The following is a 20,765-nucleotide window of genomic DNA, read 5'->3' as shown; positions in this document are numbered from 1 at the left end:
GTATTTCATCTCAGTTCATCACTGGTGAAAGGTTTAAAATTTTTTTTTTGAGACAGGGTCTTTGCTCTCTTGCCCAGGCTGGAGTGCAGTGACACAATCATAGCTCATAGCTTACTGCAGCCTCGAACTCCTGGTCTTAAGTGATCTTTCTACCTCAGCCTTTCTAGAAGGCTACAGGTACATGCAACACCAAGCTGACTTTAAAAATTTTTATAGAGACAGGGGTCTTACTGAGTTGTCCAGGCTGACCTCAAACTCCTGACCTCAAGTGATCCTTTTGCCTGGGCCCAAAGTGTTTGCATTATAGGCATGAGGCCCTCTGCCCAGCTCAAGAGCAAGTGCTTTAATGTTATCTATTATAATCTTAATAACAACGTAATGAGGTTGCTATTGTACCTCCCATTTCACAGGCAGAAAATTAAGTTGCCCAAGGTTACACAGATGGTGAGCCCTAAAGTTGCAGTTCACACCCAGGTGCATCTGATCTTAATGCCCACATTTTTAACATTTGCATTGCGCAGGAAGGGAAAGATAGGACAACATGGTAGCATTAGTGAAAAAGAGTGCTTGCAAGTTCAATGTGAGTCATGGTATGATGCCACTGCCAACAAGGTAAAAACCACCTGAGGCTGTGTTCTGGAATACAGTATTCAGAGGGAGGGAAGCAACAGTCCCGTGAGAGTCTCTAGGGGTGGAGCACACCTGGAGCATCTTGTGCAAGTCTGAGCCTCACACTGGAAAAAGAGGATTACTCACACACCTGACACTCACTGTGATGTGAGTACTCAGCATGGTAAGCTGAGTCTATAGGAGGAACTATTAAAAAGCTGAGACTATTTAGGCTCCACAAAGAGAAGGCTGAGGGAGGCTGAGTAGCTGTATTTGAAATGTCATCAAATGGTGGAACATTAGATACAGTTGGTGTAGTTCCAGAAGGAAACTAGGCTGTACATGTAGAAAAATCAGAGGTAGATTAGGCTCCACATAGATAGGAAGTGCTGGTTTTTTAGAAATGAAATGGACTTCTTTGTAAGACAGTGAATTCTTTTTCACTAATGAAGAAACTGAATGATCACCAATTATGAGCATTAAAGACTTAGGTTTATCAGGTGTGGTGGTTCTTAACGCTTAGTGGGTATTAGAATCACCTGGGGGAACTTGGTAACTACTGATTGCCAGCCTTTACCTTGAGAAGAGTTGCTTCAGCAGATCTGAAATAAGGTCCAAGAATCTGAATTTGAAAATTAAAAAAAAAATTTTTTTATTGAGACAGAGTCTTACTCTGTCACCCAGTCTGGAGTGCAGTGGTGTGATCTCAGCTCACTGCAACCCCTGCCTCCTGGGTTCAAGCAATTCTCCTGCCTCAGCCTCCTGAGTAGCTGGGATTACAGGCACCCATGACTATGCCTGGCTAATTTTTGTATTTTTGATAGAGATGGGGTTTCGCCATGTTGGCCAGAATGGTCTCAAACTCCTGGCCTCAGGTGATCCGCTCATGTCGGCTTCCCAAAGTGCTGGGATTACAGGCATGAGCCACCATGCCCAGCCAAGAATCTGAATTTTTAACAAGCAATATGATGAATCCAGATCACGTGGTCACAGATCCACCCTTTGAGAACTGGTGAGGTTAGATAAACTCAGATCTCTTCCACTTATCCTACAAATAAACGCTTTAGTAAAAAATGTGTTGTTAATATAACGACTGCTCAAAGTGGTCCTCACAAGTTTTGTAAGAAATCATAGGCAGAATTCTTTAATATGTTAACAGCTAAGTTAGAGATGATATTATTGGAATGTATGATATAAGGATACGGAAGAAGAATGCTTGATTCTCACTCTGTGTTATAAAAGACAAGATTATAACAGCAAAATAGAAAATATAGATCCAGTTGAAATTTTTAAACACTTTAAACAGAGAACCAACTCCACTTATGCCAAGGAGCAATCAGATGGAGACCAGATTGGTATATGAAAAAGCTACATGATTATCTCAATAGGCAGCACCGGTGCAAGGTGAAACACCCATCAGCCTTTAGGGCTCAGGCTTATATAAACTTCAGCCTCAAACTCATAAACAGGTGTGGGTGAGGGTTGGAAACAAAGGGGATCCTGCAGTTGGTCTTCTCTCACTTTTCTCGAGGGCGAAAGAGCTTTTGTTGGCAAGTAATGTGTTTGTTTATTCTTAAAGCATGCAACTTATGAACCACATTTTGGAATTACTCTCTCTTGAAATATTTTGCTCTTTGTTAATATATCTTTAAAAAGTGATGCTTAAGGTAATTACTGTCCCATATCCGGATATTTTTAAGTTGCACAGTGATGTTTCATTTATTACTAAGTGCCTTACAATTTTGAAAAAACTTTTCTTTGAAAACCTTTAAAAATGGGCTGTTTGAGGAATTGCCGTTCTTGGCTGTTATGTTGATTTATAGTGTTCGTGTACTTATCTAGTTTACTCAAGACTTCTTTCTAGCAAATTATCTCTGTTTTAAGGCATGTAAAATTTCTAAATGGCGATTAAATATTGAGAATGAGTTAAACATTTGTTTCTATTTCTTCTTGCTCCCTTTAAATGATTTCAGACTTTCTTATCTATTTTTCTTGAATCATGAGGGATGAAATTGCAACAACAGTTTTCTTTGTCACAAGATTGGTGAAAAAACATGATAAACTAAGTAAAAAGCAAATAGAAGACTTTGCAGAAAAGCTGATGACGATCTTGTTTGAAACATACAGAAGTCACTGGCACTCTGATTGCCCTTCTAAAGGGCAAGCCTTCAGGTGAGAGCTAGCACATGGGACAGCAAAGGGAAATAATCACCAAGCAACAGCCAACTCCTGGGAAAATGGTGTGATCTTGTTTTCTGTATATAATAATGAAAATTTTATAGGCTCGACTTCACATTTGTTTGAATGTGGACTTGAAAGGAGGAGACGTAGTAGATGACAGTGTGAATGGAAACAACAGAATAAACTGCCTTATGTGAGGTAGATTAAGCAATTTCTAGTTGGTGTTTGCCATGAAAGATAAGCTGTGAATATCAGGTAAACTAATTTTGTGACTTGGTGATGCAACATACATTCTGAGCCACTGTATCAAAAGTTGATGATGTCTTACTTGTAAGAGTGGAGGGTGGGGGAGGCTGAGGGGAGGGTGGGGGTGAGGTTGGAGTTATGTGTATTGGAACAGTGTGTGCACAATGTAATTTTCCGGCTAAAGTATCTGTATCACGTCTTCATCTCCTTTCACTTACTATTTTTTTAAAGGTGCATCAGGATAAACAACAATCAGAATAAAGATCCTATTCTAGAAAGGGCGTGTGCGGAGAGTAAGGTGGATTTTTTTCACCTGGGACTTCCAAAGGAGCTGACCATATGGGTAGATCCCTTTGAAGTGTGCTGTAGGTGAGTAATCTCACAGTTTGTGTGCTGTGTGATTCCTGGAAACCTTAGGTTAGACAACTTCATATACCTTCATAAAGGATGATGCCCCAAAGCCTTGAGTTAGCAGCAGGGACACTTCTTGGTTAAGATTTTAGATGCAAACTTCTGTTAGAAAATGCAGACTTTTATTCAAAGTGGGTGAAGTGGAAAGCAAAATGATTTTGCAAAATATTTGAAATCTGGCTTTAATCACTGCACCGTGTTACAAACTATAGATTGGTAACAGTATCTATTACAAACCATAGGTTGATAGCAGATAAGTATTATAGGCAATATCAGAAAGGAAGAAAAGTTATGTACTATGGGACAATTCAGTTCATTAACTGAATCAAAAGAAACTAGTCTGTTTTTTTCTGAACAATTAACCAAAATAGCTCTTTAGAATATCCTCATTTATAACAGTGTAGTAGGTGAAGATCATAATGTCCTTCAATTTTTTAAGGCAATTTCTTTTAAAATAAGTTAGCATATAGGTGGGTGTTGAATAATGAGAACACATGGACACAGGGAGGGGAGCATCATACACTGGGGTCTGTCAGGGGGAGGGAAATAGGGGAGGGACAATAGGCGGGTGGGGAGTTGGGGAGAGATAGCATGGGGGGAAATGCCAGATATAGGTGATGGGGAGGAAGGCAGCAAATCACACTGCCATGTGTGTACTTATGCAACAATCTTGCATGTCCTTCACATGTACCCCAAAACCTAAAATGCAATTAAAAAAAAAAACTTGTAGGAAGTTGAATCCCTAATCAGTACTTAAATTTCTTTTCCTGCTTAGGTATGGTGAGAAAAGCCATCCATTTACAGTTGCTTCTTTTAAAGGCAGATGGGAGGAATGGGAACTATATCAACAGATCAGTTATGCAGTTAGTAGAGCCTCATCAGATGATTCCTCTGGCACTTCCTGCGATGAAGAAAGTTGTAGCAAGGAACCTCACGCCATTCCTAAAGTCAGCAATTCAAAGAGTATTTATCAGGTCAAGTGTGTTCCAGTTCTTTTTATACTTTTTACTCTCTAATTCTAAAAAGAATGTACTTGTTATAAAAACAAAGAAGCAAACAAAACATGGAAAGAACAAAACTATAAAGATTTTAAAGCCCCAATCTTAGTATTTTGGCAAAACTTTTTCTATCTCCTTCACTGCACAGAGTATTCCTACACATGACTGAGCTTTTAGGATCTACCCTAATTTTTTATCGTCCTGTTTCTTCATACAGTATTTGAAGGCACACAGGTTTCCTTTTACTTAAATTCCTGCATAATCAAAGATTAGATTGGTGGGCTGGCTTGCCCTTCCTTCCCTTCCTTCTGTCTTTCCTTCTTTCTTTCGTTAATTGAAAATACCATGGCTTTTAAAGAAAATTTGGACTTAGGAAAGGTCAAATGGCTGTACTGCCATTAGAGCAGGTTTCTCAACTGTTTTCTTTTTAAACCACAACCCATTGAAAGATATGCATATTTATATTTAAAAAGTTTCATGAAACAGTGCTTATCTTTACTAGGAGCAATGTTCCCTCCCAACACTTCCAATTAAATTCATTTGATTTCAAGCATCTAAATTGATTTCATAACCCACAATTTGAAAAACACTGATCTACAGAGAATTTGTTAATATGATATGTATATACTTGTCTGTATATTCTCTTAATCACCTATATATTACATGTTAAGGCAATTAACATTTTAATATTCATTTGTCTCCCTTGTAACTTATTATCATTGGCAGACATTCTAGATTGTTTCCACATGGTTGTAACATTTTTTAAAAAGCTGGTAACTTGTAGAGTGATGCCTGAATTTTAGGTTATTTCTTGAGACTTAATTCTCGAGTACAGAACTACTGGGTCAATGAGTGTGAATATTTTACTGGTCTTTAATATATAGTCGAAACGCCATAGAGAAAATTGTATTTATTTGTAGTCTCACCAGCTCTATGTAAAAGGATCTTTCTCTAGAATTGGCTATTCTCATTTAAAAAACAGATAATTAGATTAACGTGATATGCATATATAATAAAGTGTTAGTGAAATTAAACAATTAAATTTCCATGTGCTCAAATGTTTTAGCACCTACTGTCTTACAAATTTTCCCTTCTTCACCCATTCGTTATTTGAAGTTCTAATGTATTATTATAGGTTCTTTATATGCCAGAACTATTTTAACTCCTTGTCTTATTTCTGGCAAATGTTTTGTCCCTGGTTTTTTAAACTGTGTCATTATAGTTTCTTGGAAACGGTGACTTTTAAGTAAAACGATGTATGACAAAGCCATTTTTTTCCTCAGTGTTATAACCAAACTATGTTATTCAAAGACCTGCTCTACGTCATTTCACTTAAAATTAGTATCCAAGAAATGTTGAATGAGGATTTATAGTATTTGCCCTTAATTCTATTTTTATGCTTAGAAAGGCTTCTTCCATTTGGGGATCAGATCTGTAATCAGCTATATTCTTTTACAGCAATGTCTTTTCAAAGTGTGATCTGTAAAAAAGTATATTAGTCATCTTAGGTGTTAAAAATGAAGATTTCTAGGCCGTGGCCCCAGAGATCATGAACATGCAGTTTTGGATTGGCTGGCAGGGGTGAGGTAGGGATGGAAGTCAACAATTCAAGAATAAACACAAACTTGGATAAGCGTATTAAAACGTTTTTAGTTAAATTAATTAACTTTTTAAAAAGGTACAGTATAAAGTGACTTATGTCCCCACTAAGTGCTAGAGAATTTTTCAAAGATGGTTATGTGCTTTACTCTCTTTACTTTTGCTCCCTGTGCTTTTGAAGGGCCTGACTTTTGAATTATGGGTTCATATTTAGTCCTTACAGCTAGCTTGTTAGAGATCTTTATACCTTTTTTTTTTTTTTCCAGGTTGAAAACTTGAAACAGCCCTTTCAGTCTTGGTTCCAAATCCCTCGCAAAAAGAATGTGGTGGACAGCCGTGTTGGCCTCCTGGGAAACACTTACCACGGCTCGCAGAAGTACCCTAAGTGTTACAGGCCTGCTATGCACCGGGTGGACAGGTACCACTGGGTCAACACACGCCGATGACGCAGCGACTGGGCACGTAGTGGGCGAGGGCTCCAAGGAGCACTTTTATTCTCTCTAAAATAAAAATGAGTTTAAGGTTGAGAGGCCCATGAAACAAAAAATGACCATTTTAGGGACAAGGGTGCACAATGGTAAATCCTCTCATACAGATCATGACTCTGTTCTTAGCTGTACTTTTAATTCTTATTTAATTTTAAATGAAGTTTTATGTAATATTCGTGAATGTACCCAGTAAGGTAATGGAATGAAGATATTGACCTGTAATAAGCCTTGATGAATTATGAAAAGTAATGGTTTAAATAAATGTCCTGTGTTTTTAATACTTCTTAGTTCAGTTTGTTGCAAGAAACAAACTTTTAAAAGTTTTTTATTTTTTTGCAAAGAAGGGATCTCTCTCTGTTGCCCAGGCTGGTCTCAAACTGTTGAGCTCAAGCAATCCTCCTGTCTTGGCCTCCCAAAGTGTTGGGATTACAGACGTGAGCCATGTCGCCCAGCTACCATTCATTCTTACTCCCCTCACCCTGAACCGCTTGATAGAGGGAAAGTTGATGACTCTGCAGTCCAGGTCTCTACAATTTGATAGCAGTGAGAATTCTTTTGGCTGCTACTTTTCAATGTTTATGGTATAAAGAAATGCCCCTTAGGCTGCTGCCGGTGAATTTTATCTTTGCTAGATTTTATAGATTTTAAAATTAGGGAGGGAGATTCTACAATCCAGGTTCACTTTACTCACCCAAAATAGTCTGTCTCTTCTAAATTCTGTGTCTCTAGTTGTTAGAAAATTCCCGAAAACCTGTTGAGTGGATCCATTCCTACTCACGCTGTGTGTTCTCAGCTGGGCCCTTGCTGTTGTTCGGAGTTCCTATTAATCTCCACTTAAGCCATATTGTAGCTGTCTTCTCAATCTGTTTTACTCCATCCTCCCATGCTCTCAGCAGGAGACTTGTTCTTTTTGTTTTCTCCTACTTCAAAACTTTATCCTTATCTTCTCCTCTCTCATCTCCATTTTAAAGCTTTTCTCTTCTCCAGCCACTTGTATCTTCTCTCTACATCTGGGTTTTCTTGCTGAGTTTCCACTGTTAGGTGGTGCTGGATCCAGGAAGCTGGTAGCATTGGAGAAGTCACCGCTCGGTTCTCTTGTGAGTAGACTTGTGCTTTGGGCCAATGGCTCTGAGTGGATACAAAAAGCTGTGACCTTGAGTCCCAACTTGGGTAGGACCTGCCAGCAGTCATGCCAGTGCTGACGGAGCGGGGCTTGATGCTAGCCTCATTACTTTGGGTGAACCTCTTTTTTTTTTTTCTACAAATGATGGGTTCATTAAGGCACATAGCAGCATTTTTCGGGGGGAAAAACTCACCTAACCTTAATGGCTTATAAGGTCAAGTTTCTTTGTGCTGAAAAGTCAGTTTGTCCTCTTTCGAAGAGCTTTCTGTTACAGTGTGGCAGTTGTAGTGAATCTTCCCAGATTTCTCTAAAGCCAACCACAATACTAGTTTATTGACCCCTCAGCAAAGCATCTCCTGGAGGTGGTTGTAATGTTTGCCAGCCTCCATATGTGTGTGGGTGAGTTCTGGTCTCCAGAAAATGGGGCAAAATCAAGACTACCAGCAATGGGTGTATGTATTAGGCTTTAGATGCTGGCATACATGTGAATGTAGTTTAGTTTAATCCTTAACCATCAAGTTAGAATTTCTGGTAACATTTCATTTTCTCTGCCTCCCTACCTTCTACCCTTGTGCAGACAATTGTCATTAGTTACCTGATTATTGCAACAGTCTACTAACAACAATAATTGTTTCTGGCCTTGTTCCTCATCCTAAAATAATCTTTGCTCTCCAGTTTCAAACGTTTCAATCAGGAAAATGTTCAAATTCTGGAATACGGTTTCTGTTCTCAATGACTTGAGTTCCTGCATATCTTTTCAGCCTAACCTCAGCTCTCCTTTCAGACTCTGGGTTTTTTTTTTTTTTTTTTTTTTTCTCCTTTGAGACAGAGTCTCACTTTGTTGCCCAGGCTGGAGTGCAGTAGCGAGATCTTGGCTCACTGCAAGCTTGCTTCCTGGGTTCAAGCGATTCTCATGCCTCAGCCTCCAGAGTAGCTGGACTACAGACCTGTGCCACCACGCCCAGGTCATTTTTGCATTTTCAGTAGAGACAGTGTCTCACCACGTTGGCCAGGCTGGTCTCGAGCTCCTGGCCTCAAGTGATCTGCCCATCTTGGCCTCCCAAAATACTGGGATTACTTGGGACTCTGGTATTTAAGTGTTCTTTATTAGGAGACTTCTCATCTTGGAATCTGAGGTTCCCTAGCCAGTCTGCCTTCTTCTCTACACCTTTCAAAGTCTTCTCATCTTTCTTTTATGTGTACTGCCCAGGGATTTTAGTTGCTCTTAGTGGGAGGAGTAGAGAAAAAACACCTATTCCATCTGACTCAAAGATAAAATTCTATGTATTACTTTTGAAATAATGCATCTTAAGACAATGGAATATATTTTTGGAAAAGGGTTTTTTTGATAATAGTTGGTAAATATGGCTTCTACATTTATTGCAATTTTTTAATCTGTTTTCTAGTCAGTGGGCTGTATGTGTATGTATACAAGCTCTTTCCTTAAAGAAAACTAGAATGTCAATTTAAAAAAAAACTTGCTATTGATTTGATTCAGCAATAAAAATGCATAATGCAGCAGTAAGGAGAACATGATCCCTGTCTTGTAATCTGTGGCATTTCCATTAAGAAGCATGTGCTTACTAAAAGCCTGCAGCTGTTAGTGTATTAATGGAAATAAGATGGAGGGCCCAAGAAGTCAGCCAGGAAATTAATAGGATCATGTCCTGGTAGGTGCCTTGATCAGCCAAGAATGAGGAATATAGAAAAAACGTCTTTAATTTCTGTACTACTTTTTCTTTGCCGCATCTCCCAGAGGCCCTGGACTCTTGGCTTAACTATCCTAAATAGTCTTGTGTGGCTGGCTTAATTAATCTTCACTCTGCTTTCTGGGAAATACATTTCATAATTTATGTGGGTAGCTAAATAAAGTTCTTGAAGACACATACCCAATATTAATCAAGCTAAGACTTGCCTTCTTCTCAAAGTACTAGAGAGTCTTTAATTTTATAAAGTTATGCATTGGTTTAGGGGTGTGCTCTGTTTAAGAATTCCCTGTTAATGGGACAGAAGGGAGGACAGCTACCTCATGCCCACTCTTATGGGCAACTACCATTTTACCATTTTATTAGTATCTGTGCCATGAAAGCACGATTTCAATCAAAATGATAACTAATGAGGTATTTTTAAGGCTGTCAAATTTGGTACTTACTTAACTCGATGACTAATCTAACTATTTAAGCTGAATTAAGATGACTAAGTAGCCAATCCTAACAACAAAGAACTCAAAATAGAGGAGTTAGATGTAGTGAGCTGATTATGAGCAGATGTTCCTGATGGCTTGATGTAAAAATCCTTGTTGCACTTAATTTTAAATCTTCTTTTCATGTTATTTCAGTGTTTTTATTTTATTTTCTTGAAAGTAATTTATCATTCATATTTTTATCAGTTGGATTGACAGCTTAAACCCTCAGCAATGTATGGACATCTCTTAATTATGGCAAAAGACCTACAGAGCTAAAAATGTTGAATACCAGATAGACACTGAATTCATAAATTAGTTATCATTCATTATCTACCCAAATATATTTTTAAAAAGAAAGCTTTAATTCTTCAGTAGTCTATCTTTCTTGCATTGCTTAGGAGACTTACTAACAAATGTTCGTGTGTGTGTGTGTGTGTGTGTGTGTGTGTGTGTCTCACGAGATCTGATGGTTTTATAAATGGGAGTTCCCCTGCACAAGCTCTCTTGCCTGCTGACATGTAAGATGTGACTTTGCACCTTATTCACCTTCAGCCATGGTTGTGAGGTCTCCCCAGCCATGTGAGACTGTGAGTCAATTAAACCTCTTTCCTTTGTAAATTACCCAGTCTCAAGCATGTCTTTATTAGCAGCATGAGAACAGATGAATACAGAGCACAATAAAGAGAATTAGCCATGTGACAAGCAGTTTGAATTTCAAGCATTGGCTTTGTAATCTGAGTAGGCTTTTGAGTTGAAGTTTGTATACGAGTTTTTATTTTTTTATTTTTTTATTTTTTTTTACTTAAATTAATGTGATGGTGCTATGTCTCCTGATCAACACTCCAAAACTTCACTTTCAGATAACTACTTATCTCTTTGTGGTGTTTCAACCAGGGTCTCCAAAGTGAATTTTGTGTGACATGGCCTATATTTTAAGTACATATTCTAGATCACCGACTACTATACACATATATCCATCTGCTTTGTGATTCAGTAATAATCTTAGCCTGGTTAAATGATGGCATATACGAATTTTACATTTCTAGAGTTTTAGTCAATATCGTTAATAGATATTTTAATAATATATGTGATCTAAAGTTTTAGTCGCACTAAAAATTTTGGTCATAGTGAGCAGGAGTCCTCAACTTCTGTGGCAAATACTAGCCTCTATTATATAGACACTGAAAACTATAATATACATTTATGTGATTTACCATGAATATTATAGATTTTTCAATAATTCTTATCAGCTTCATCAGATGTTGTACTTATGTATTTAATACCTTTTGATCACACAGACTGAAATGAGATTAACATTTTCTTTCTAGATCAAAAAATAAAATGGAAAAAGATAATTGTTATCATTTTTATAAAAAGTCCACAAAATGGGGGATATAACTGCAGAATAAATAATTCCTACAAATCAAGAATGGAATAGGTACAGTCTAATGGAAAATGGCCAAAAGACTGGAATAGGTACTTTATAAGAGAAGATATCTAAATGGTATAACAGCATGAAAGATGCTCAGTTTCCTTGGTTGTCAGGGAAATTTAAAACTACACTGAGAATACCACACACCAGAAAAAATAGTAAAAAAAAAAAAGATTTAAGATGCTTAACTGCTGATAGAAATGGAAAGCAACTAGAACCCTCCACTGCTGGCAGCAGTAAATAGTTCGAAACTCTAGCTGGTAGTATCTACTAACACTGAACATATCCATGTTCTAAGACCCAGGATTTTTAGTTCTAAGTATGTACTTGGCAAAATATAGTTACATATCATCACCAGAAAGTGTGCAAGGCTGTTTTGTAATAATCCCAAACTGGGAAATACCCATATATGCATCAGCAATTGAATGAGTAAGTAGTAATGTATCCACACAATGGAATAGTTTGCAGCAAAGAGAATCAACAAACTACAACTGCATGCCACAATGTGGATGACTCTCAGAAAGTGGAGCAAAATAAGCAATAAAGTAACTCATATCTTATGGTTCCATTTATATGAAATTCATGAATAAGCAAAAACGATGATGTTTGAAGTCAGGATGATGGTTACTCTATCTTGAAAGAAGTGACTAGAAGGAGGCATCAGGTGCTTCTGGAGAACCAGTCATATTTTATGTCTTGATCTGGGGCTAGTTATTTGAGAGTATTCATATTGGCCAATTCATTGATGTATAAATTTATTATCTGTTCACTTTTAAAGCTGTTATTTTAATAAAGGTTTAGAAGTTTTTATCCCATACATTGGCAATAACTTTAAAGTGGATTGGGCCCCAGGAGGGGTCAGTGCCTGGTTATTTCTCTAGGTTGCTAGTTTCTGATCTTGATCTTGACATGTTGGGTCCCCACTGCACACGAGGAAGGTGAAGACTTTGGGATTCTCTGTTTGCTAATATTATCCATTGACCTTACAAAATATTAGTGATGATTTGGAACCAAAACATTTGATTATTGAAGATACAACATATTAAATGCTTAGGATTAAAAACAAACTTTCATAAAACAGTGGTTGGTATCATTGTGGTATAGTGGAAGAAACCCTGAATGAGAAGACAGTGGACCCATGTTCTAGCTACTTTTTGTTCTTCTCCAGCTTGATGAATGGGGGCAAGTCTGATTCTCAGTTCCTTCTCTCTAGGATTAATATGTTACCCGCCTGAAGGGAAAGGGATGAACTCTTTTCTCTCTTGGGTCTTTTCTGAAATCTGAGATCTACCCTCTCAGTTGGTATTGAGGAAGCTCTTAAAGGAAGTGATGTCACGTATTCATACCATCACGAATTTAAAACTTTTTGTTCTGTGGACATGTTCAGTTATAAATATGGCCCAAACAAAATAATAAATAGTTGTCACATAGCTAATTCTCATCTTAATGCTGTTGACCATAAGGAGATCTCACCTTATCTTCACTCCCAAATTGATTTCTTGGTTTTCTTAGGATTTGTTGTTCTGCTGCAAGTATGCTTTTTAGGAAATGTTCCATATTGGTGAAGAGCAGAAGATCTTTGTTTTTCTTAATATACTGTAGAGGATGTGGAGGAGTTAATACTCTTGTTACCATTTATTTTAAGTACCCTTGGATCTTCTTAGCCACAATGTGGACCTGAGAGTACGATGTACAATTTTTCTTTTAAAATAAAGTGAGATCTCTTCATAGATGGTGTTTGGTGGAGGACTAACATTCCTGCTCCACAACTATTGCTATATCTTAGGCAAGTTTTTTTTTTAAACACTTCTAGGCCTCAGTTTCCTCATCTATAAATTAGAAATAAGAGTGACTTTCACCTTATAAGAGCATGAGAAGATTAAATGAGAAGATTAAATGCATGTAAAACTCTCAATCATAACATGGCATGTGGCACATGGCAAGCATGTAATGTTTGCTATTATCTTATAGTTAGCTCAGATAGATTGTGACTTCAGTATGTTGCATCAAGGTCCATATAAATCTATTCATTAATACAGTAAATACATCTCAAGGCTACTGTGAACCTGGCACATGGCCTACATCAGGAAATGGAAACAACACCTCTGCCCTCATGGACCTTACATTCTAGCTTAGGGAGGAAAGTAATAACAAGCACAAGTAACTTACATAGTGTGTTGGGAAGGAATATAGGAAAAATAAGAGTAGAGTAAAATAAACCTGCCAAGCAGGGGAAAAAGAGTTGCAAATTAAGATTGGATAGTCAGGGTAGGCCTTATTGTGAATGTGAACAAAGATAAAAAGGAGGTGAGGGAGTTGGGGATAGACCAGGGTTGGCATGAGTAACTCTTTGCTCTGGGAGCTGTCCCGTGCATTGCAAGCTGTTTAGCAGCATCCCTGGCCTCTACCCACTAGCTGTCAGTGGCAACCCCCTTCCCTGAGTCATGACAATCAAAAACATCTCCAGGTATTGCCAAATATCCCATAGGGGCCAAAAATTGCTCCTTGCAGAAAAGCAGTGCCCTAGGAAAAAGAGTATTTCTGGCACAGGGAACTCTTAAGAGAGGAGTGTCCCCAGTGTGCTTGAGCAGTGAGAAGCAAAGTGTGGTTGGAGTTGAGTTAATAGTTAAAATGCTGAAATATTTTTTTAAAAAAGTGCTTTATTGTATTTTTTGAGATAGGATCTCACTGTGCTGCCCAGGCTAGAGTACAGTAGTGTATCATAGCTCACTTCAGCCTCAGCTTCAAACTCCTGGGGTGAAGGGATCCTTCTGCCTCAGCTTCCTGAGTAGCTGGGACTACAGGCATGTGCCACTATGCCCAGCTAATTTATTTTTATTTTGTAGAGATGGGGTGTCATTGTGTTGCCCAGGCTGTTCTTGAACTCCTGGGCTCAAGTGATCTTTCCGTCTCAGCCTCCCAAAGTGCAGGGATTACAGGTGTGAGCCACTGTGCCTGGAAAAAGTGCTTTGACAAGATATTAAGAAGATCATTATCAGCCTGGCACTGTGGCTCACACCTGTAATCCCAGCACTTTGGGAGGTTGAGGTGGGTGGATCACAAGGTCAGGAGTTTAAGACCAGCCTGGCCAAGATAGTGAAACCCTATCTCTACTGAAAACACAAAAATTAGCCAGGCCTGGTGGCGGGTGCCTATAATCCCAGCTACTTGGGAGGCTGAGGCAGGATAATTGCTTGAACCTGGGAGGTGGATGTTGCAGTGAGCTGAGATTGTGCCACTGCACTCCAGTTTGGGCAACAGAGAGAGATGCTATCTCAAAAAAAGAAAAAATCATCATCAGGCTTGCACAGAAGACAGCACACTGTAAGTTTAGGAAAACATGCTGCCACTTGCGCATCTAAACTTGGAATGAGTTTTACAGATGGAATTCTGCTTAATTATTGATACCATGTTAATGACACACTAAGTTAACCCACATTTGTATTCCTTGTGACTCAGTCAGGTAACTACTGTCTGACCTGTAGAATAAGATTTAAAAAATACTGTCATGAGGCCAGGTGCCATGGTTCATGCCTGTAATCCCAGCACTTTGGGATTGCTGAGGTAGGTGGACTGCTTGAGCCTGAGTTTGAGACTACCCTGGGCAACCTAACGAACCCCTGTCCCTACAAAAAAAATATAAGCATTTGCCAGGTATGGTGGCATGCACCTGTTTGGAAGGCTGAGGTGGGAGGATCACTTAAGCCCGGCAGGTCAAGGCTGCAGTGAGTTGTAATGTCACCACTGTACTCCAGCCTGGGCAGCAGAGCGAGACCTTGTCTCAAAAACAAAAAATACTGTCATATGTGACTTGAGAAACAGGCTGAATGTCAAGGCGGTGTACCATGTGGGAGGTCAGAAATATCAGAATACACTGAGGCATTTACTCTGTGAAGCAGTGCATGTTAGTCAAGGCCATGTGATTGATGTCATAAAGTTAGTTACCTCTTCTAATGATTCTGGCTCCAAGGGAGATGCATGCTTCATTTCGATTAGTTTAGACAGAAGATCTCTTTCCCTTTCAGAGATGGGCTGCTCTTCCAGCAGAATAGTGCTTATGCTTTGTTCAAATTTATTGTCCCTGGAAACTGCTGACATTCTCAGTGTGTTAGAGAATGCTTCCCTGAAATAGGCCTTCAGGCCCTTGGTCAAGGGAAGAGAAGGTGTGGGGGACAGATCAGTAGGACTTCTAGACAATTGCTATTAAAGCTTTAAAATAATACATGAAAGAAAAATGGGGCTTGAGATTTCTCATCTTCACTTGCCCTCTCCGTGGGTTATCATTGTCTTTAGCAGTTTTGGTGCAGTTTATGTGTGGACAGTTAAACAGCCACAGAAAGCTGAGTTGCTGTGCTTGTAGGAAAACCACTTCTGTGAAGCAGTGGTACGTGCATTTTGTCATATGCTGCCATGGGAAATCTGATTAGGAAAATCCTCTTCCTGGCCAGGCAGGAGGAACCAAAGGCCACAGTGGAACTCAAGTAGATTTGAAATGTTGCAAAGCCTAAAGCATTTATTGTCCTGGGGAACAGGGTCTGAGTCACAGAGAAAGAGAAGCAAAATGCACTGTATATGTTATAAATACCTTGTAAAATGACCCCAGAAAGGCAGGGTTGGAGTCCTGGTGGGGTTCCCCAGCAGTGATGTGGGCCAGGCAGCGGATCAGCAGCAGAACAAAGCTTCCCACAGAGGCCAGGCACTCTCTCCCAACGAACAATATGTTCTCAGCACTCTGAGAGGAGAAAACACCCAAGCACAGAGATGTCTGCCTCTGGGAACATTTCCACTACCCCTTTCTTTCTCAAGGTTTATGGCACATGGTCTAAAACAAGACTCTCTGAGTGTAATGGAAATTTACTGAAGGAAAGATTCGGATGACCAGGGAAAAATTGGGTTCAACTCTAAGTCATTTGCTCCACTGTCTCCCAATTTTTCCTACTGCCTCCATCTTACAGAAAACAAACTTAGAAATTCAGAGTTTCTTATGTATCTCTTTATCCATATCCTCCAATCACTGTTCCTTAAGCAGTGGTTCTCAAACTTTTGTGTAATGAGAATCACAAGGGGCTGATTCTGTTTTTGAGACCCATCCCCAAAATTCTGGTTCTGTGGATTCTATGCACTTCCATTTTTCCCAGGCTCCCCAGGTGGTTGGTACAGGAGGTCTAAGGACCGCAGTGTGACAATCAATGCCTTAGAGAGCTCTCAGGCTTTCTTCACTTCCATGCCTTTACTGTAATCAAGTTTTCAAGTCACCTCTCTTGCCTATTGATTTAAAATAACTCCCTTTTTCATTCTCTTATGGGAAGGTAGATTGGCATGAAAAACTTTAGGTAGTTTGGAATCAGACAGTCTGAGATCTAGCCTTTGACTCAGCTGTGAGTGGCAGCATAGACTCTTGGTTATAAGAATGAGTTTTTGGTGTCAAATATGCCTGGGCTCGAGTCTTAACTCTTGCTAACTCTGTGAATTTGGGGAAGTGACTTAGCCTCTCTGGGCCTCAATTTCCTAATTCCTAAAACAAAGATAACAAAAGTACCTCATAGTGTGGTGAATTATAAGTAAGACCATGCCTATAAAGCACCTGGCCGGGGTCCTGGCACACGGCACTTGTACCACAACCTGAGTTTGTTTACCCATCTGTGACATAGGATTAAATTCTTGTCTATTTTATAGAGTTGTTTTGAGGATCAAGTGAAATAATGTGTGGAGAGTACCGTATGTGAGTAGTTTCTGGTTTTATTAAATCCCCTGACAACCTACTAGTCAAGTGTAAATCTTTTTCTAATCCTACAGCATCGATGAGCAGTTTCTCCTCTCAGAATTGTTTGGCAATAGACTGTGATTAGTGTTACCAGGTCTATATACGCCTGCTTAGAGCTGCCAGCAAGGCACTTCCAATCTACATATCTGAAGAACTGCCAGGACAGGAACAATTTAGATCCTTTTCTGTAGAAAGATGCTGATTGTGCAGGATTTCCTCAAGCTGCAACCACAACTCTTACAGGAAATACCAGCCTGGAACCCCTGGCTTTGATAATGACAGAGATTTACTAATGGGCACCCAACTATTATGCTTCTCTGGGCACAAGCCAGAACATATTCATTTTACTGATTAGGGAAAGCTCTTACACTGTGACATTTATTATGCCTTAGCTAAATGACTTATTTCCAGGAGGGAATAAAATATGTCAGGATTTTAGGAAAAAATGATGAAATTTGTTCTTTTTGCTTTTGTTTATCTTTACTGGACTCCAGAGTTTTATAACCCACATGTGGGAATGAATTTTCAGCACCTGACAGAAGAAGCCATCTTGGAAGGCACTGCCTTGGGCTTCCATGGCAGGAAGATGAGAAGCAATCTTCAGGGTGATTTCTGGAGCCTGAAAAGAATAGAAAACAAAAAACAAAACTCATCATTTTGCTAAAAAATTCTCATGTATCTCAGCTACATAGCATCAACCAAACTGGTGAGAAGTAAATGCATTGTGGCATTAATTTAAATTGCAACAGGGTAAGTAGGTTCAGTATACAGGAAAACGGAAAGAGTATTTAACTGTACATTTAATATGTATGCTAAATATGACAATTTATTACTTTTCTAAATAGAGATTGACTAGACTAGAGGGCTCTTGAGCCATAATGCCTGGATTTTGACCTTGGCTCTGCCTTTTTGGCTGTGTGATCTTGGGGAAGTTTATTCGACCATGGTGTCTCTTCTGCTCAATTTTAAAATAGAAAAAATAGTATCTGTGTCATAAGGTTTTTGTGAGGATTATATGAATCAGTGTAAATTATTAGAATATTTTCTGGCATGTAGAAAGTGATTAATTCATTCTATCTGTGATTAATATCATTCAAGAGATTAGACTTTAGATTGGTAAAATAACTCCCATCAATCCCTTTAAAGGAGAGACTAGAAAGTTTGCTGTTCCAAATGCTTATTCCTAGGGACTATCTGCCATCTCAAAGGCTTCTTCCTGACTACCCTAGCCTTCCAGGCTCCATGAGTAATTGCTCCACAGAGAGGCAGAAACAAGACTTACATGAAGCTGGGGGATGAGGAGGTGCAGGATGGAGAGGCCGTACTGGTAAACCACAAACTCCCTGGCAGAAAGGCCAATGGGTTGCACAGTTATCAGCTCTTCCTTCTGCACTGTTTGAGGTTTTAGAAGATACTGTAAAGAGCTCTTTGGGTCTACAGAGATCAGGAAAAACCAGTAATAATTTTACTAATTTTTCTGTACAATAGTGATATGTTAACAATACAACCCAATTTAGGAAAAGGTTTTATTACAACCATCCATCCATCCATCCATCCATCCATCCATCCATCCATCCATCCATCACCCTCCTGTGGTATATATGCATCATGCTACAGGCTCTTCTGTCCATCTTTATGGAAAAAATGATAGAGTTTCAGTCATTAGGAACAGAGGGGCCAGGACAGAATGAGGGTCCAGAGAAGATGACAGCAGATTTTCTTCTTCTATTTCCTTGATTTGCTTGGAGTATTAAATGTAATGTACTCAGAATAGTGTCTGGTACATAGTAAGCATTCAGCAAATGTTAACTATATTTAAGAATCTAACTTCCTTACAATATTGTCTGTAATGGGCCTTGGGTATTTAACATTTCTACTGTATTTTTATTGTTCTTGAGAGAATAGTAAATAATGGATTGGTAGCAAGGTTTAGGGAAGACTGCTGAGGCAGCAGTCAGACCCGTGTCCTGGCCCAGGTTCTGCAAGACCCCAAGAAAGTCACTGAATTTCTTTGAGCATCAATTCTCATCTAATCAAAAGTAATTAATAGTCTTCTATCTTCTAGGCTAGAAGATGTAAACAAGACAATGTGTATAAAATTACTCTCAAAATTGTAAGGTCAGTATAATGGCAAGACGAAGAAAATTGAAGTGGGCATGGGAACCTTTAAAGGACAGCCCATCTCTCTGCCATTCCCTTCTTAGTTTCACCCAAAGGAAGGAAGAATTAATAATAAGATTGGTCAAGTTCTGGAGTTAGTAAACTTTTTTTCTGTAAAGGGCCGGATAGTAAATATTTTAGGCTTTGTTAGCCAAGAGCCAAAATTAGGGTTCAAAGTTAGTGTTCCCTAACCTCACAGTAGAAGCATGGCCTCATTCTCCTACAAAGCCTTCTCTTGCTTCTCTGATCCAGAAAAGCAAGTGATCTGCCCTCCTGGGAACTCACCAAAATGTGTTACCTGCATCTTGTTTTGGCACTGCCTTTATAGTGTTGAACAAGTTTTCACTTGAGGAAGCAAGTGCAGAGCGCAGGGTCTGGGGAAAGACTCTTTGGGATTGAACCCCAGCTAAACTACTCACTAGCAGTATGATCTTTGAATACTCACTTAACCTATCCAGGAGCTTCAGTTCCCTCATCTGTAAGATGAGTAATAGTCCCTACTTTACTGGGTTGCAGTAAAAAGTAAATGAGTTAATATATCTAAAGAGTTAGAATAGTATGTGGCATATTATAAAGCAATGCATAAAATTTTTATTCTTTTAACATTTTTTCTCTCGTTTTAAAATATAAAATCTTTCTTAGCTTGTGGGCCATGCAAAAATGGTTAGCAGGCTGGAGATGGCCTGTGGGCCATAGTCTGCACTTCCCTGCTCAAGTTCAGGGGTGCTCATGGCTCTGTGCTTACCTGGAGCCTGCACTGTGGTTTACTGACAGGCACACATTCATTTTCTGTTACTTCTCTTCCATTTGGGAAGGGTGTCAGTTGAAACAGACCTGGCTTTTCAGGTTAGGTAAGCCATGTTCTCTTTTGACTTCCAATTCCAAGGGGTGGCACTGATAAAGTGATTTGGGGTCCCTTTGGGGAGCAAGGTCTCCTCTTTGTTCATTTCCTCTGTTTTTGTCCCTTTTCATTTTCTCCCTTTCCTGCCTTATACCTTTGCATTATCCCCTTCTAACATGTGGCTGGCTGGTATGGGGTGAAGTCCCAAGATTTAGATTCAGTGTTTGGTGGGGAAGGCAGAGGTCTTTGGAAATTCCCTTTTGTAAATTGGCCCAGTTATAATTATAGGATTACTTTGATCGCTATTTGTTATTCCTTATATGGGAAAATCACTTGGGGAACTTAGAAAGAGATGTTTGGCAAGGCAGGATTCTAACATTCCTAGACCCCAGGGGTTACACCATCACATACCTTCAGTGCTCCCATGATAATTCCAAACAGGTCCTGCAAGGGAAAAGGAGGTTACCTCGTTTGTGATACACTTGTTTTTGCAGTTCAGTGTCTTCTTTGTGGGCTTGGGACCAGATGTCTGTTTTCTTCAGGATGGAGAAGAATGGTGAAGCCCAGATGATGTTAGCTTTATCTGTATCTGAACAGAGGGGAATACAATGGTTATTGGGGTGAGGGCCTAGGAATGTGGTCAAAGCCAAAAGAGGCCAGAGGTAGCATCAGGTATGACAGGCAGCCTCTAAGATGGCGCCAGCGACCCCCTAATGTGTATCCATGCC

At 39.2% G+C, this 20,765-nt stretch overlaps 1 protein-coding gene and 1 long non-coding RNA gene across 3 annotated transcripts in view; one reads left to right on the top strand and one right to left on the bottom strand.

The window, feature by feature from the left end:
- Positions 1-17,686, top strand: part of BTG4 (BTG anti-proliferation factor 4) — a 26,984-nt gene extending 9,298 nt beyond the window's left edge. Inside the window, exons 2-6 of one of the 2 annotated variants that reach the window (XM_039470367.1) lie at positions 2,583-2,781; positions 3,268-3,405; positions 4,223-4,421; positions 6,311-6,462; positions 17,531-17,686. In XM_039470367.1, the coding sequence (XP_039326301.1) occupies positions 2,609-2,781; positions 3,268-3,405; positions 4,223-4,421; positions 6,311-6,462; positions 17,531-17,540 (672 nt within the window). In that variant the 5' untranslated portion in view covers positions 2,583-2,608 and the 3' untranslated portion in view covers positions 17,541-17,686. Of the gene's footprint in view, positions 1-2,582; positions 2,782-3,267; positions 3,406-4,222; positions 4,422-6,310; positions 6,813-17,530 lie in introns of those variants that run through there. The other variant, XM_039470366.1, reaches the window with a different exon arrangement.
- On the bottom strand, positions 3,827-20,765 carry LOC101037121 (uncharacterized). Its single transcript, XR_012518034.1, has 6 exons — positions 20,504-20,765; positions 18,319-18,470; positions 17,569-17,655; positions 15,858-16,004; positions 6,407-6,544; positions 3,827-4,389 (listed from the first exon to the last, which is right to left on the bottom strand). It is a non-coding gene; the product is annotated as an uncharacterized LOC101037121 (long non-coding RNA).

Source organism: Saimiri boliviensis, chromosome 6 (assembly GCF_048565385.1).
Source record: "Saimiri boliviensis isolate mSaiBol1 chromosome 6, mSaiBol1.pri, whole genome shotgun sequence".
Taxonomy (NCBI): domain Eukaryota; kingdom Metazoa; phylum Chordata; class Mammalia; order Primates; family Cebidae; genus Saimiri; species Saimiri boliviensis.
Note: the sequence above shows the minus strand (reverse complement) of the source record. Positions and strands in the feature narration are given on the sequence as shown.